The sequence below is a fragment of the Camelus ferus genome, chromosome 32, assembly GCF_009834535.1.
Source record: "Camelus ferus isolate YT-003-E chromosome 32, BCGSAC_Cfer_1.0, whole genome shotgun sequence".
Taxonomy (NCBI): Eukaryota; Metazoa; Chordata; class Mammalia; order Artiodactyla; family Camelidae; genus Camelus; species Camelus ferus.
The window spans coordinates 17,044,644-17,060,171 of record NC_045727.1 but is presented as its reverse complement, the minus strand read 5'-3'; the positions used below and the strand labels follow the sequence as shown (position 1 = coordinate 17,060,171).

Genomic DNA, 15,528 nt, shown 5'->3' with positions numbered 1-15,528 from the left:
GAGGGGCCCCTGGAAACAAGCCAGTTTTGCCGAAATAAACTCCAGTTCCACCCCTGGCTCGGGGAAGCAGCCGGCGGAGACCCCGGGGACACCCACAGACACCAAGTTCAGCCCTCCCCTGTGGGCTCTGCCGCACCCGGCTGCCCCTGAGAGGTCTCCAGGGGCCTCTTCTGGCCCCGCAGTTCCCAGGAAAAAAGGTCTGAGAGTAGCTGAAGATGAACAGAAGGCCTTTGCTAGTAAACATCATGGTGCAAAGGGCCAGAATCACCCGGCCGAGTCCAAGCCCACCACCAGCTGGGGGGATCCAGGCAGTGGGGACTGTGTGCCGCCCAAGTCCTCCCCCGCTGGCCAGAAGACAGGGGCCCCAAGGACATCCCTCGGGAGGGGAGAGGAGGGCAGTGTGGCCCCATGGGGTGACCACCCACAGGACTGGGGAAGGTCACTGCTGGATGTCAGGAGGGCCTGTTCTGAGAAAGGCCCCCCGGTCAGAATCCAAGAGGGCCAGTCCGTCATGCAGGAAGCCAGAGAGAGGAGGCGAGAGCAGCTCAAAGGGAGGCCCAGCCTCCCCAGGGAGAGTCCGGAGGCCAAAGAGACCAAGATGCAGCCCTGCCGGCAGGAGTTGGGGAACCGAGACAGTCAAAAGGTGAGTACGAAGGCCGTTTCAGTTTTGTCAAACGTTGGTTAAACGTGCAGGCCAGGGGCCTCAGAATCAGAACCTACCTGGGCCAGGTGGGTATGGAAATGAGTGGAGTCTGGCTGGGTGTGAGACGCTAGGGAAAGGTAGGGATTGTGGCAAATGGAGAGCTCATGCCTTAATGTGACAGGGAACAACCACTGCTCAGTCCCCACTGGTTCTTGACCAGTGAGAAAGACTTAACGAGAGAATCAGAAAACAAGACAAAACAAAACAGATTTTTGTGTGTAATCTGCACCCCCATCATGAAATGAGGACAACTTACTAAAAAAAAAAAAGCCAAAAAAAAAACCAAACAAACGCTGTTTAGTCCAAACAATGCTCGTGTCCCAGCTCTCTACAGCCTGTGGGCTACCAATTTGAAACTTCTAGCCTAGAACAATGATGACAGGTATCATTTATTTATTAAAAAAATTTTTTTTCAAATCGTTCTTTTTTTTTTCTTCCAGTTTTTTAAAAAATTGAGATATAATTGACATGCACTGTATACTTTTTTTGGTGGGGGGTAGTTTGTGTTTTTTAAATGGAGGTACTGGGGATGGAACCCAGTACCTTGTGCCTATTAGGCACACACTCTACCTCCAAGCTATACCCTCCTCCCCTCACCCGGTATCATTTATTGAGCACCTGCTGTCTTCCTGTAGGTTGCAGCAAGCTCATTATTGTATCCCCAGAATTCAGCATCCTGCCTGACATTTTGTGAACCATTCAAGAAGTGTTTGTTGAATGAGCAAATGAGCGATCTTACGTGACCCTCACAATGGTCCCACAAAAGAGGGAGTGTCGTGGTTCGGGTTTACACAAAAGCAGCCCCTTGCAAGTTGTTTTAGAAGATGACTCCCAGGGGAGCTGGGTGGGGGCGGAGCAGAGAAGTCATGCAGGTGAGGGAAGGCAGGTGATAAAGGTGCCACTGTGGGCACTGGAGACCGCTGGGAATCAGTGCAGGTCACCTCGGCGTGGCCCTGCCCAAGGGGCAGGGAACCTGGAGTATTTATTTCCCAGTCCCCTTCTGTCCTTGCTTGAGGCTGTCTCTGGGGCTGTTAATGCTCAGACTTCTCTAACCTGGCTGGTGCCACACTCAGTGCTGGAGAGAAAAATCGTCCCACAGCATCAGTGTGTCCCTCAGTGTTGGGCAGAGCGCCCACAACATCTGCTGCAGGTACCATCATCTAGTGCAGATGGACAAAGCTGAGGCTCAGAGAGGTTCAGTAACTTATCCCAGGTCACACAGCACCAAGTGGCAAAACTAGTGTTTGCACCCAGTTCTGGCCTGGTACCCGAGTGTTCGGTGGAATGAGGGATCGTGAAGACGGGGAAGAAATCTGAGGCATGGAGCCTTGTCCTCAGGGCGCTTCAGATCCCTGTGCAGAGATGGGACATGGTGATGAATAGCCAGCCCGGAAATGATATGGTGCAGAGTGTGGCACTGGAGAGAAGCAGCCCAGGAAGGCGTCCCAGAGAAGGGACTGGCTTGAGCCCACCTTGAGGGATGGATGTGAATTTGGATGAGCTGATGAGGGCAGCTGAGGGCATTCTTGGTGGGTGCACAGCCTGTGCAGAGTCTCAGAGGTGGGAAAAAACATGGCATGCCCTGGGGGCAGTGTGGAATCTGACTTAGTGTCCCTCCCCGTCACCCCGCCATCCAACCTAGAAGGGGATGCTGTGGAAATTAAACAATAAGAGAACTCATCTATGGTTAAGAGTGGGTAAGTGGTGGAGTCGGGCCTTGAACCCACGTCTCTTCCAATGACCGCGTTCAGGCTTGCGTTGGAATCTCAGCAGCTCAGCTGCGTGGAAAGCAGGCGCTTGGCACTCCCCGAGCCTCAGTTTCCCACCTTCGGGTTAACGAGGATTCCTTCCTCGAAGCACTGCTGTCAGGCTGAGAGGACCTAAATGCCCGGCACGGGCCGAACACGCAGGGGGCCCAGCAGATGGGCTCCGAGAAGGGTGCCCCCCCAACTCCAGGCTGTTGTTGTGGGAACGTGGGCCAGGGGAGAGGCCATGGAAATGTGACACTTCATCTGGGTGCCAGTGCCTCGCTCCGGGGCGCGCTGGCAGCGGGAGAGTTGGGGCCTTGCGGAGGGAGCCCCCGGCCTTGCGTGCCTTGGATGCCTGCCCGGGGTGCCAGGGCCCCACAAGTGCTGGTTGCCAGGGGGTCTGTTTTCTCACCAAGGGACTGGGAATCCTTGGACCAGCTCCCCCGTTCCTCTTCTGTCCTGCTCCAGGATCTCTGGTTCTTGACCTTTGAAAAATAAAGAGCAATGCAGAAATACAAAATGTTGGTTGCTGAAAATTCAAACCTCACAAGAGTGTATAACGTATATAGAAAAGTGTCCCCTTGGACCCCCTTCCCTTTCCCGTCCCCAGATGCATCCAGTTACGGTTTTTTATATCCTTGGGGATTCTCCTGTATTACAGAGTGGCTTACCATCATATATGTATTTATTTAGAAAATTTTAAAGCCTTTATTGGTTATTTAAATTTTATAGGCAATATTACCGTTTATTCTTTTTTTTTTTTAATGGAGGTACTGGGGTTTGAACCCAGGACCTTGTGCATGCTAAGCATGTGTTCTACCACTGAGCTATACCTTTCCTCCCTATGTATTTATTTATAACTGTTGTATTTTTCTTATTGCAAAAGTAATGAATGCTTGAGCACAATTTAAAATGTGATAGAAACACGTGGTTTAGAAGGAAATGCTCCCCAAAATGAGTCTGCAGCACACCCAGGCCCTGTTCATGGTTCTCAACCACGGGCAGCTTTGCTTCTTGGGCACGTTTGGCAAAGTTTGAGACAGTTTTTGTTTTCACAACCGGGGAAGAGTTTACTTCTGGCATGTGGTGAGTGGAGACCAAGGATGCTAGCCAGTATTCTGCAATGCACAGGACAGCCCCATCGCAGAGAATGGTCCTGCCCCAAATGTGCGTAGTTCCAACGCTGAGAACCCAGGGCTTGACACAGAGAGATAAACACATACTGTTTTATGAAAACATGGCTGCATTCTCCTGAAAATCTCACAACTTGCTTTCTTAAATGTAGCAGTAAAAAACAGTGCATACCTAATCCCATTGTTTTTCATGGTTGCAAAGTCTTTTATTATGGGACTGAGCCCATTTTTTTTATCCAGAGTCTTGTTGATGGACATTTGGGTTGATTTGAGTTCTAGAGCTTCATCGAGCATCTTGAGATACACCTTTGCTGCCTTGGGTGAAGATGTCTTGATTGACAGCCAGTTCAGCTCATGTACCCCACACAGGGTGTGATGGCAGTTAGTGATTCCTCCCTCCCTCCCTTCCTCCTGCTCTCTCTCTTTCTTTCTCACTTAACATTGATCAAAATTTTGTCCCAGCCCCAAAGATAGCCCCAAAGATAGTTCAATTCCCAGCACCTCACTAACCCCCAAAAATAAAAAAGCACCCCTGGGGATTCTTGGATGGGGGGTCACTGCTGAACCCACAGATCTGCCACCTGCCTTTTTTTTTTTCATATAACGCATCTTGAAGAGCTTGTGGATTCAGCGCACAGAGAGCGAGCGTCCTCATTGTTTTTGGTTGTGTGTGGTGGAGTTGGGTGCTATTTCCCATCTCTTACTATTGACGACCCAGGTCCTTATGTCATTTCGCACACATGTGGGTAATATCCCTGGGTCCAGAAAGGTGGCTGCCCGTCCAAGGGGGACGGGAGTTGGGATTCTGCAGGACTGTGCTGGCTCGCCCTGCAGTGGAGCTCTGCCATGTCACATCCTCACCAGCAACGACGGGGCCCCGTCTCCCCTCAGCCTTGCCAGCCGGCCGGGTGATCAGGCTTCTGGAGCTCATGTACCCCCTGCTCCAAATGAGTCCCCCTCATCTCGTCACTGTGTGTGTGGCCATTTGCAATTCCTTCCCGTCACCTGTGGAAGTTCCGCCACTTTTCTTTTAGAGAAAGAGTTCTTTATTAGGAAGATGAGCCCTCTATACGTTCATGATTTGGCTTCTTCCTGGAAACAGCCCTGGACTGCAAATGCGGCAGACCTGGGATTCGGCAGACCTAGCTTTGTGAATTACCAGCTGTGTGACTCCAGGCACCTTGCCAGACCTCTCTGAGCCTCAGTGTCCTCATCTGTGGAATGGGAATCCTGCCTGCCTCACGGACTAGCTGGAGATTTGTCACAAAATAACGTGCAGTCAAGTGCTTGGTCCAGGGCCTGATGGGAAGAAGGTTTGAGGAAATCAGAGGGATGCACTTAGGGTCAGCCTCCCCTCCTCCACTCATTGAATACACGTGCGAACCCGGGGCCAGGCCCTGTTTGCAGGTCCTTTGCATCAGGCCGTGCTGTCCAGTATGGCAGTCACTAGCCGCATGTGGTCCTTGAAATTCAGAATTCAGTTCCTCAGTCACACTGGACACATCCAAGCGCACAAAAGCCACCAGCGGCCCCCGGCCGTGGCAGTGGGCAGCCCAGATGGGGAACATCGCCACAGCCACAGAGGGCTCTAGTGGGCAGCACTGGTCTGGGTGGGCAAGCCGAGTGAGTGGGATGGTCAGAGAGAGTAAGTCTGGGGGAGACAGAGTAACCTCCCTGTCACCCCCTTTTTCTAAGGGGCTGGTCTCCTGGGAAGGGACTTGACAGATGCCATTCGAGCGATGGAAGAGACCCAGGCAGGCCAAGATCTGTGGGGAGGAGGCAGAGGCAGCAAGTGAAGAGGCCCCAGCACGGAGAGGGGTGGATGCTGGAGGGACCCCAGTGGGCGCTGGACTAGTTGGCTAGAACCAAAGACAGGTGACAACAAATGTCGGTTAGAATGTAGAAAAATTAGAACGCTCATACTCTGCAGATGGGAATGTAAAATGATGCAGTTGCTTTGGAAAATAGTCTGGCAGTCCCCAAAACTGACACCTGGAGTTACCGTATCCCAGGTGTGTATCCAAAGAAATGAAAGCTTATGTCCACACACAAACCTGTACATAAAGATTCCCAGCAGCGATCTCCATAATAGCCAACAAGTGGGAACACCCCGAGTGCCCATCACTGATGAATGGATAAATAAAATGGGGGTGTATCCATACAACAGAATATTATTCGGCCATGAAAAGGAATGAAGCACTGATACATGCCCAGTATGGATGAACCCTGAAAACATGATTCTGTGTGGAAGAGGCCAGGCACAAAGGACCACTTGTGTGATTCCATGTATGTGAAATGTCCTATGTTCTGGCCAATCCATAGAGGCAGAAAGTAGATGAATGGTTGCCCAGGACTGGAAGGCATCAGGGGAATATGGGTGCAGGGCTCTCTAGGGGGTGATGAAGATACTTTAAACGTGAGTGTGATGATGGTTGTAGATCTCTGAGGCAATTTTAAATGGGTCTCAGCTTTGTTGATGGGGCAGAAAGAAGGGATGGAGGGTGAGCCATGGGCCTTGGCCTGCCTAGCTGGTGACGGGCAAGGCAGGGAGGAGTGATTGGAAGGGTCTGTGGCTGGCCTGGGACCCACCTTTCGATGTCCCTCTGTGACACAGGGAGGCTGAGAGGGAACAGCCAGGGAGGTCAGAAGAGAAACAGAGGGTCTTATAAGGCATCAGAAAAGAGGCTGTGAGGCCAGGGATCAGGAATCCAGCCTTGCCCTTCACTCATGCTGTGTGTCCTTAAGCAGATGCCTTCCCTCTCTGGGCCTTCTTTTCCTTGTCTGTGCAGGGACAGTGTGAGGTAAGTCCAGTCTGCATTTTGGAGTCTCATATTTACTGGCTTGTGAATGTTTCCCCTGTGTATAGAAATGGAAGGTTTCACACTAGCATACCTAGTACCGTCGTATTCATGTATCATTTCTCTGTGTATCATGTGCATGTGTGTTTGGATGCATGGAAAGCTGTCTAAAATGAGGTTGCCTAAAGTTGCCAGTGGCAGTAATGAGGCTGGCTAACATTTCTGAGACCAGGATGAAGCAAGCCAGGCGCCCAGGTCTTATGCACATCCGCCCCCTGGTGGCAGCACTGAGTCACATACTTTCCATGTGCTCTTCCTCATTTGGTTCATCTGGGAACCTAGAAGCTAAGGACTGTTATTGTGGGTCTTTTCCCATATGGTCAAGGATCAGAGAGGTTAAGGCACTCACCTGAGGTCACACAGTTATTAAGTGGCTGAGGCTGGGCTGAACCCAGCCCCCCCCCACCCCCCCATCACGGAGGTGGACCGCCGTGAGATGGGGAAGGTAGGGATGCAGCTGGCACTTTAATTTTCCTCTTTGCTCTTTTAGGTAGAATGGACTCTTGGTGCAACATAATCTGCCTGTAAATGGGGAAGCCCCTGTAAAGTTCTCTTCTTGTATTCTGTGCCTCAGGTGCCGCCACAGGACCTGGGGAGAGAGCAGGCCCTCCAGGACCATGAGCTGCAGCTCCGGCAGGTGACCCCCACAGCCGCCGGCCCCCGGAGAAGCCACAGCTTCTGCAAGGACAGGAGGAGCGGTCCCTTCATGGTGAGTGGCACCGGCATGGCTGGAGTGGATGCCACCGGGAGTGTGGCCGTGGGGAGAATCCAGGCTTGGCCCAAGGGCCGGAGGGGGACGAGGACGGGAATCTGGTGTTGCCTGATTGTGCTGCTGTTCGTGACATGGAGGGTGTTTGGTGGCTCTGCCAGGGCAGGCTTCCCCCTTCTTGGGTTTCCAGCCCACTGCAGAGGGGTCACCCCTGCTGCCTAGCACGGAGTGGTTCAGAGAACACGCGCTGGGCCTGGGTTTGAATTCCAGCACCGTCCCTGCCTCTCAGCCTCTTTGAGCGGTTTAGTTAATTTCTCTGCATCTCAGTTTCTTCACCTGGAAAATGGGACTGTGGTTCCAATTTCTTCTGCACTGTTGGGAGAATGGAGTCAGACTGCATGTAGGAACCAGCACAGAGGAATTCAGACAGTAACCGGTGGTTGTGGTAGTGACAGGAGGAAGGCAGTGTCCGGCTGGTAACGGAGCTGGATCACCTGGCTTCAGATCCTGGCTCTGTGTGTAACCTGGCGTCCGGCCTCTGTTTCCTCATCTGCAAAATGGGGCTAATAATAGTATCTCCTTCACAGGGCTGATATGGGACTCAGATAAGATAACTGGAGATGGGTTTAACACCATCCTGGGCGCACAGCAAACACTTTAATAAGTGTTAGGTTACCATTATCATTATTGTTTTTGAGCCTCCATTGGCCAGCACTTCCTCCCTCTCAGCCTGTTTCCTCACTTGTGGAAGAAGGTGGGTAGAATAACGCAGCAGGACCCTGGGGAGGCCCCTCCCCCGGAACCTCGGTGTCCCCGGCTGGATCCCAGGGCTTTCCCACTTCTGACTTACTGTGATTTTCTTTTCTCATTTTTCTTCGTGTGTGTGTGTGTATGTGTGCGGGTTTTTGGACTTCAGTTCTTCAGAGATCTGCTGAGTTCAGCACTGGCTCGTGAAGTCCCTCCTGGGCCCCAGGCCCTACGTGGGGACATCTGAGATAAGCCTTTTTTAATGAGGCAACACCAGTTCTGTTCCTGAGGTCATTTTGATTTTGAGGCTCCGTGCGTCTCAGTGGTATCTGTGCCTGTTCTCACGTCTCCGTGATGTGGGATCCTGCAGCCTTGAAATCCTAGGTCCATTCCTTCCAGCTTTACGGCCCGAGACAGGAAACTTCACCTCCCTGAACCTCGGTCTCCTCTGTAAAACAGGGTGGGGCAGCATTCTGAGGACCAGGCCCCACTCCTCCTGCCTCAGAAACCCCCTGACCTGGTGATTCCTAAATGCCAACCTCAGACAGACGCACCAGGGTTGCCTCCGGGCTTTTGAATCTGGATTTGCAGGGGGTGTCCCTTGAGATTCCACATCAGGAGCTACCCCCAGAAGCCAGGCCAGGTGGGCATGGGGGCTTAATGACAGACAGGCAGGAAGGAGGGGACCCTGCTGCATTCCAGCCCATCCCTGCCCAGAGTGGCTGGACCATCTGATGTTTCAAGCAAACCTGAAGATCTTGATTTGATCTTAATGTGAAACCTCACCATTTTTATACACTGGGGAAAAAAAATTTTTTTTTAACTTAACCACACCCCACCACCTTCAATGAACACATGCAGTGTGGGCAGTCCTGTCTCACATATTATCTCGCTGAATCCTTGCCACAACTCGGGGACACTGAGGCTTGGGAAGTAAGTGCCTTGGTCTAGGTTCATACAGTGCGCACATGGCACTGGCGGGACTCCGTCCAAGGATGTCAGACCCTTTTGGAAGCCTCCACCTTCTGGGGGGGTCAGAAATGACCTGAGTGTCCTCCATCAGAAATGACCTGAGTGGGGATTCTTGCTGCAATTTCCCTGTCTTCCCCCCCCCCCAATCTTCCTACCCGATTAAAAGGTTATCAGCTTCCTGGGTGCAATGTTCACAAGTGACCACCAGAGGGCAGGATAGGGGGGTGCTCTAGTTTGAACACTGCTTTCTTGTTAGTTTTTAACCCGTTTTGCATTAGAGCCTTCATTCTAAACCAAAAAAAAAAAAAAAAAAAAAGCCAAAATTTCCACAGCCAGTTAGATTTTCATTTAACACTTGTCACTGATTTGGGTGCACGTGTTGTGTTCCCCATCAGGTCCCATCAGGTCAGTTTTGCAAGCCCGTCAGAGCTGCGGGGCTGAATTGGGATGTTCACCTGCCATCCTCACAGCCCTGGCTGCCCTGGTTTGTTTTCTCTGATGCTGTTTCTCTTCTGAAGAAATGATTTTTTTTGCTAGAAAAAAAGTTTTTATTTTATTTCTAAAAGAGGTGTGTTTGGTAGGGGTATGTGTGTGTCTGCGGGATGGGTAGCCCATAATGACAGCCCTGTGAATAGAGAAATGACATTTCTGACCTAAGCAGATATATTTTCAGAGATGCTGAATCCTCTGCTTGAACATAGGGTCGCTTGAGAAGAGGAACGTTCGGTCCTATTTCAAGCCCCGGCCCCTCCCAGTCCATTTCTCTTGGGCCATCTTGGTCAGGCTAGTGGGAGGCTGAGCAGTGGCCGTCAGCAGCCTCCACGCCCCTGGTGGTGATGGACAGCTCCTCCGTACGTGAGTCAGAGTCGGCAAGGGCCACCTTCCCGCTGTTCTCTTAGCCCCTCAGTGAGCAGTGCTGTCAGTCAGTCAGTCAGTCAGTGAGCAGGGCCCCAGCTGTGCCATTATCTGGGACGCATCGCCTGCCAGATGTCGGGCGCTGAGACGGAGGAGCCACAGGCCTGCTTTTGAAGAGCTTTGAAGTTCGCCCCGTGGTTTCCTCCCCTGCTGAGCTCAGCTCTCCCTGCTGGTGTCCCTGTGGGTTTCCTGTCAGCTGCTCTGCCCCAGGTTGGGTGTGGGGCTGATGCGTGTGGTGCATGTGGTCCGCAGGGCCTGGGGGGCAGGAGCCCGGCTCCCCGCCCGGCGCCTCTGCCAAGGGCCTGACGCCCCTCCCCGCCCAGCTTTTCCCTCCTCCCTCAGACATGGCTCTCGTGGGACCTGGGCTGACCCAACGGAGGTGGTGTTGAGCTGGGGCTCTGGGCTGCCCCACCGTTCACCCGGCAAACTCCCTTTGCTCTCGGGCTCCAGTTTCCTCATCTGGCCGGTGGAGATGATGTTTCCCCCAGGGAAGCACTGTGGGGTCTAAACAAGATGTTTTGGTATTATCCTACCTCAAACGGTGCACAAAATCCTGAGCCGCAGGGGTAATCCATGCCATTTTACAGAAGGGGTAACTGAGGCTCAGGAATGTGGCGTGGCTTGCTAAGATCACACTCTTTTGAAGGAAACATCCAGAAAAGGTTGCCTTGGGTCAGCCTCAGGTGTGCTCTAATTGGCATTTCTAATTTCTGAAAATGGATGCTTCCCCTGCCCCCTACCCCCTCTGCTGGCAGATGGTGACTCTGGGAGCCGGTCTCCCCCTTCCTCAGCATCGTCTTCCCCTGTGCTGGGCGGCTGCCCATAGGAGCAGGCAGAACCCAGGACTGGGTGGGAGGCTTCGGTTCCTCCCGCCTTGGCTCAGGTTCCACCTCGCTGTGTGACCCTGACCAAGTCCCTAGCCCTCTCTGGGCCTCCGTGTTCCCCTCTGTAAAATGGGGCTAACCAAGCCCTCCTTCCAGGGCTGCTCAGAAGCTTAGCTGAGGCAGGAGGAACTTGACTGAAGCTGGAAGGAGCTGTGGGGACCTGTTGATTTATTTCCTTTATGTGGAAGGAGTCAGGGAGCACCCCCCTCAGTGTGTGGCTTGGGGGAGGAACTTGTGCTCACAACTCACATGACACACACGCACACACACACACACACACACTCAGTTCAGGGGCTTCATCCTCTCTTTTTCTGCCGCACAGCTGAAACCGCCTCCATCCAGGGTCTGGACCACTCGGCTGGGTTTGGGAGGGGCCGCCCCTGGGTGGGCCCCCGCTGGAAGAGCCACCAGAGATGCTCCAGGGGGGTGCTCACAGGACCTGAGCGGAGGCTTCCCCGCCCCGAAGGCGGCCTTGGCCATTAGCGGGGCGTGGGCTGGTCCCCTGGCCGCGAGCCGGCCCCTGAATGATTCATGTCGCCTTGAACTTGACTCCTGCGTGACAAGCGGGGTGGGAGGGGCCGCCCCCTCGGGCGGGAGACTGGAAGCGAGCGCGATGCCGGCGGCATAACCCCGGGCGCCAGACATGGAGTATTATTACTGCCCCGGCTTGCTGAAGCTCCTGCGGTGCCTCTGGGTGAGTGCGCTGTCCGGCAGGCGGGCTGGCCGGGACTCCCCCCCCCCCCCCCCCGCATCCTGCATCCTGCCAACTTTGCTTTCTGGCTCATCTGCCCAGCGGTGTCTCTGTTTCCTGTGCGAAACGGTGGTTGTTTCAAGGAAGAGGGGGCGTTGGGAGAGGGATGGGGGTTTGGTTTGGGAGGCAGAGGGGGTTAGAAGAGCAGGAAATCCTGGCTGCCCTGGGCCAGTGGGCACAGCGGCCCCCTCTCCAGTCCTCGGAAAAGCCAGAAAAACATGGAGCGCGTTAGTGAGTTTTCCAGAAAACGACATTCCTTTGATTTTCAGGACTCTTCTTTATTCTGAAATTATATCCTTGCCTTTGTGTACATGGAAAAACGTCTTGTCTTTTCTGAGATGAAAAGAATAGATTTTGTTTTCCTTTCCGTGAACTTAGTAAGCAAAAGTAAAAAGTTGGAACCCTCTCCTCTGTGGAACAGAGGGAAAAAAACAAAACAAAACTTTTTTGGTGGAATGCCAAAAGCAGGGAACCCACGTAGAAGTGCTTTGTGGGATGTAAAGTGCTTTTCAAATTTTGTTTTGACTCTGAGACTGACCTGCTGTGTGTCCCTGGGCAAGTTGCTTCCCCTCTCTGGGCCTGTGTTTCCTCATCTGTAAAACAAAGGGGCGAGCAGTAGGTGATGGTGGTCTATGTGACATACACCAGGGCTCCTCGAACAGAGGGGCTTAGCAAGGAATCCTCACAGGTGGGTCCCAGAGTTTTCCAGAACATTTGGAACCTGGGTGAGAATGCCCAAATAAGAAAAACTTGGCAAATATTATTTTTTCCCCTGCTGAATGTTTGCAAATACTTCAGATGCCTTCTCACCCAGGGAATTTTCCGGAGCTCCTAAAAATATAATTTTCGGAAACATTGTCCTTCGGTTTTGCTCTCCCTCCCAAGTCCCCTGCTGAGTTGAAAAACTGGAGACCCTCCCAGTCTGTTTCCTGTGATCCTTGACATTTGAATATCATTATAAATGTAAGGCAACATTAATTGATTTTTAAAAAATTTTTAATTACAAAAATGATGCATGGAGTTGGTAGAAAACTTGGAAAGTAGTAGCCTGTGATGATTTGCATTTTGGGGATTCAGCCGCCCACAGGGTCAGGGTCCTGATGACTTCGATGTGCTGTCCTGTGTGTCAGGGAGGCTGTGATGTTGTGATGTATAGTGAGAAATATGTATTTGGCCTTTGTTCCTGGTTCTGGCACAGAGTTCCTGAAACCCTTGGAATTTCCTAAGCGATAAGAGTAACAAAAGGTGTCTAGTTATTCACAGCAAACCCCTTTCAACCGCACCTGCGTCTCTGATACTGGGATGACTTTTGGCCTGCCCCTAAGGCTGGGGGCTGGTTGCCAGGGACACCGACCATGTGAGCTCTTCCTCATTCCCAGGAGAGAGTGACCAGCTAACTATGGACTACCGCGTGGGTCCTGATGCGTGGGGGTGGCCTTCCCTATCCCCGCTGTGGACTCACGGGGTAAAGAACATGCATTCATTCGCCAGTCACTCCTTCAGCCCGGGTCCCTAACTGCTCTTAGGTTTCTGCTCACGGTCATTTCTTCATAACTTTTTTTTACCTTGGAGTACTTTTAGGGTTATAGAAAAGTTGCAGGGGGGGGGGGTCCCTGTGTAGTCTGTATCCAGTGTCCCCCCCATGTTAGCACCCACAGTGCAGGACTGTTAGCTAAACTCCAGACTTGATCCCAGTGGTTCTCATCCAGGGCCGACCTTCAGGGGACACAGCAACGTCTTCTAACCTTTGACGATCATAACTGAGGCCGGGGGCATGCTGCCGGCATCTGGAGGTCAGGGATGCTACTAAAGATCGTACAACGCACAGGACGGCCCCCTGCCCCGGACACCGCCGCCAAGAATGACCCAGCCCCAGACGTCAATCCAGTGAGGCTGAGAAAGGACCCCTGCTTGATTCAGGTCTCACAAGCTTTTCCACTGACGTCCTTTTTCTGTTCCAGGATCCAATCCAGGGTCCTGTGTTGTATTTTGCCTCTAAATTTCACGCATCGCAGTGAACACGAGTGCAGGGTCTCTCTTGGTGTGCCCAGTGATACCACGAATGCTTGCCCGCATCACCTAGAAACCCTCTGTAAATGTGATGTTTAATGGCTGCTTAATTACCTGCGCGTGTCACCAGCCTTGATTTATCAGCCGTTCTCCCGCGGTTGGACACTCAGGTTGCTCCCAGGTGTCAACTACATGAGCAACTTGGTGATAACCGTTCTCAGCCTTAAACCTTTGTTCACCTTTCAGGTTATTTCCCAAGTCAGTTTCTTAGAAGTGGGGCCAAGCGTGGGCTGCAGCAGCAGCTTTCTGCGAAGTTTGTCATTTGTCATTGGGATGTCGGTGGCTTCCTGTTGGCGGCCCGAGTCCCCACGTAGCTGCAGTTCTGTTCTGGGGGCAGAAACCGCACCCCCCCACCTCCACCGTCAAGCCCCATCGCCGCCCAGCATCAGCTGGGAAATGGGGGAGGGAGATTAAGTTTCTGCTTCAAATCATTAGTAACCGTAGCCGGTGGCTACCCTGCCGTGGCTCTTTTGAGTTACTTAATCTCCTCTGTTGCCGAGATAACCCCAAGCCAGACAGTCCGAAAGCCAGTGGCCTTGTTGGGGCCTCGGCACCAAGCTGGTTGCTCGCAATTGTCAAAGGCAACAATAATAATAATGGTAACAAACACAACCAGACGGCCGCTCTCCCCGCCGCCGCTCCTGCTGAGCGCTCACAGCATCAGGGCCCGGGCCAGGTGTCTTCCACGGGGGTCTCACTGTCGCCTCATAAGAACCCGGAACCTCATGTGGGGGGTCTCATTATCATCCCCATTTTTGCCATTGGGAACCTGAGGCTCAGAGAGGTTAAGCTGCTCATTTAAGGTCACCCAGCCAGGAAGTGTCAGGGCCTGTACGGGTCTGAGGACGGGTCTCCAGCTTTGTCATTTTATTTATTTATTTATTTATTTATTTATTTATTTATTTATTTATTTAAATCTCTTAATTTTTAATTTTTAATTTTTTCTAATTTACATGTAATCGGTTTACAATGTTGGTTTCAGGGGTACAGCAAAGCTATTCAGTTATGCATATACATACATAGATATATATATGTGTTTTTTCAGTTTCTTTACCATTATGGCTCATTACAAGAAACTGAATGTAGTTCCCTGTGCCCTACAGCAGGTCCTTGCTGCTCAACCACTTCACATAGAGACATGCGTCATGTTAACCACTTCATTACGGGAGTCTGGTCTTCCCATTTCTCAGATGGGGAAACCGAGGCCCGCAGGCTGAGGTGACTTGCCAGCCTACAGGAAAGCTTTCTGTCCGTTTTGCACAGTGGGGGGGGGGGGTGAAAGAAGGCTGTTGCCCTGGGCTCTAGAAGGGAGAGCCCTGGCTGAGCACCCCAGCTCCACCAAAGGCAAGTCACACATCGCCTCTATGAGCCTGGGTCCCCATCTGCACGTGGTTGTGCTGAGGATTAGCTAAGATAAGGGACATTAGTGTCCTTGGCACAGGACTGGACTTGCAGGAGGCCCTCACTGTCCAGATGTCCTTTTTGGGGAGTGGGGAGGGCTCCGATATAATGGCAGACACACCCCGCCCCGGGCTTCCGCAGCCTCGCAGAGAGCCCAGGAGCTGACCAGCGGCTGGCCACCTTTCCCTGCTGCGTGTCACCCACCGCCAAGGGAGTTGCCAGGGGTTGTCACTTCTGACAGCTTCTTCAGGAAGATGCTACATGACGCAGAGACCAAACCCAAGGACGGACCCCTGTGCTGTGGGTGGCGAGTCCCTCTCCAGCCCCTTTCACATGCCCCCTTGCCAGGGTCTGTGGTTCAGTGGCTCCATCTCCGATGGAGTGTTGGGGGAACCACTTTGTTTTCCCTGGTGGTTGGCTGGTAAGCTTCATCTCCCCACGTTCGACTCCATGACCAGATTTTTTTTTTTTTGATGGAAAAATGTCCAGACATCTCATTGTGGCTAGATTGGCATTCTCCTCTCCTCCCCCCGCCCCAGCTTCCTCGCTGCTTCTTTACTTAGCCCTTGACCCTCACTCGGCCTGTGTGAGGGACAGGCAGTCCCAAGACTGTTACATGCATCCGTCTCTCTCCCTC

General features: G+C 52.4%; 1 protein-coding gene across 1 annotated transcript in view; it reads left to right on the top strand.

The window, feature by feature from the left end:
* The window catches only part of KIAA1671 (KIAA1671 ortholog), a 114,203-nt gene that overhangs the window by 11,093 nt on the left and 87,582 nt on the right, over positions 1-15,528 (top strand). The window contains 2 exon segments of the mRNA XM_032471713.1: positions 2-643; positions 7,017-7,151. Of these exon segments, the coding sequence (XP_032327604.1) occupies positions 2-643; positions 7,017-7,151 (777 nt within the window).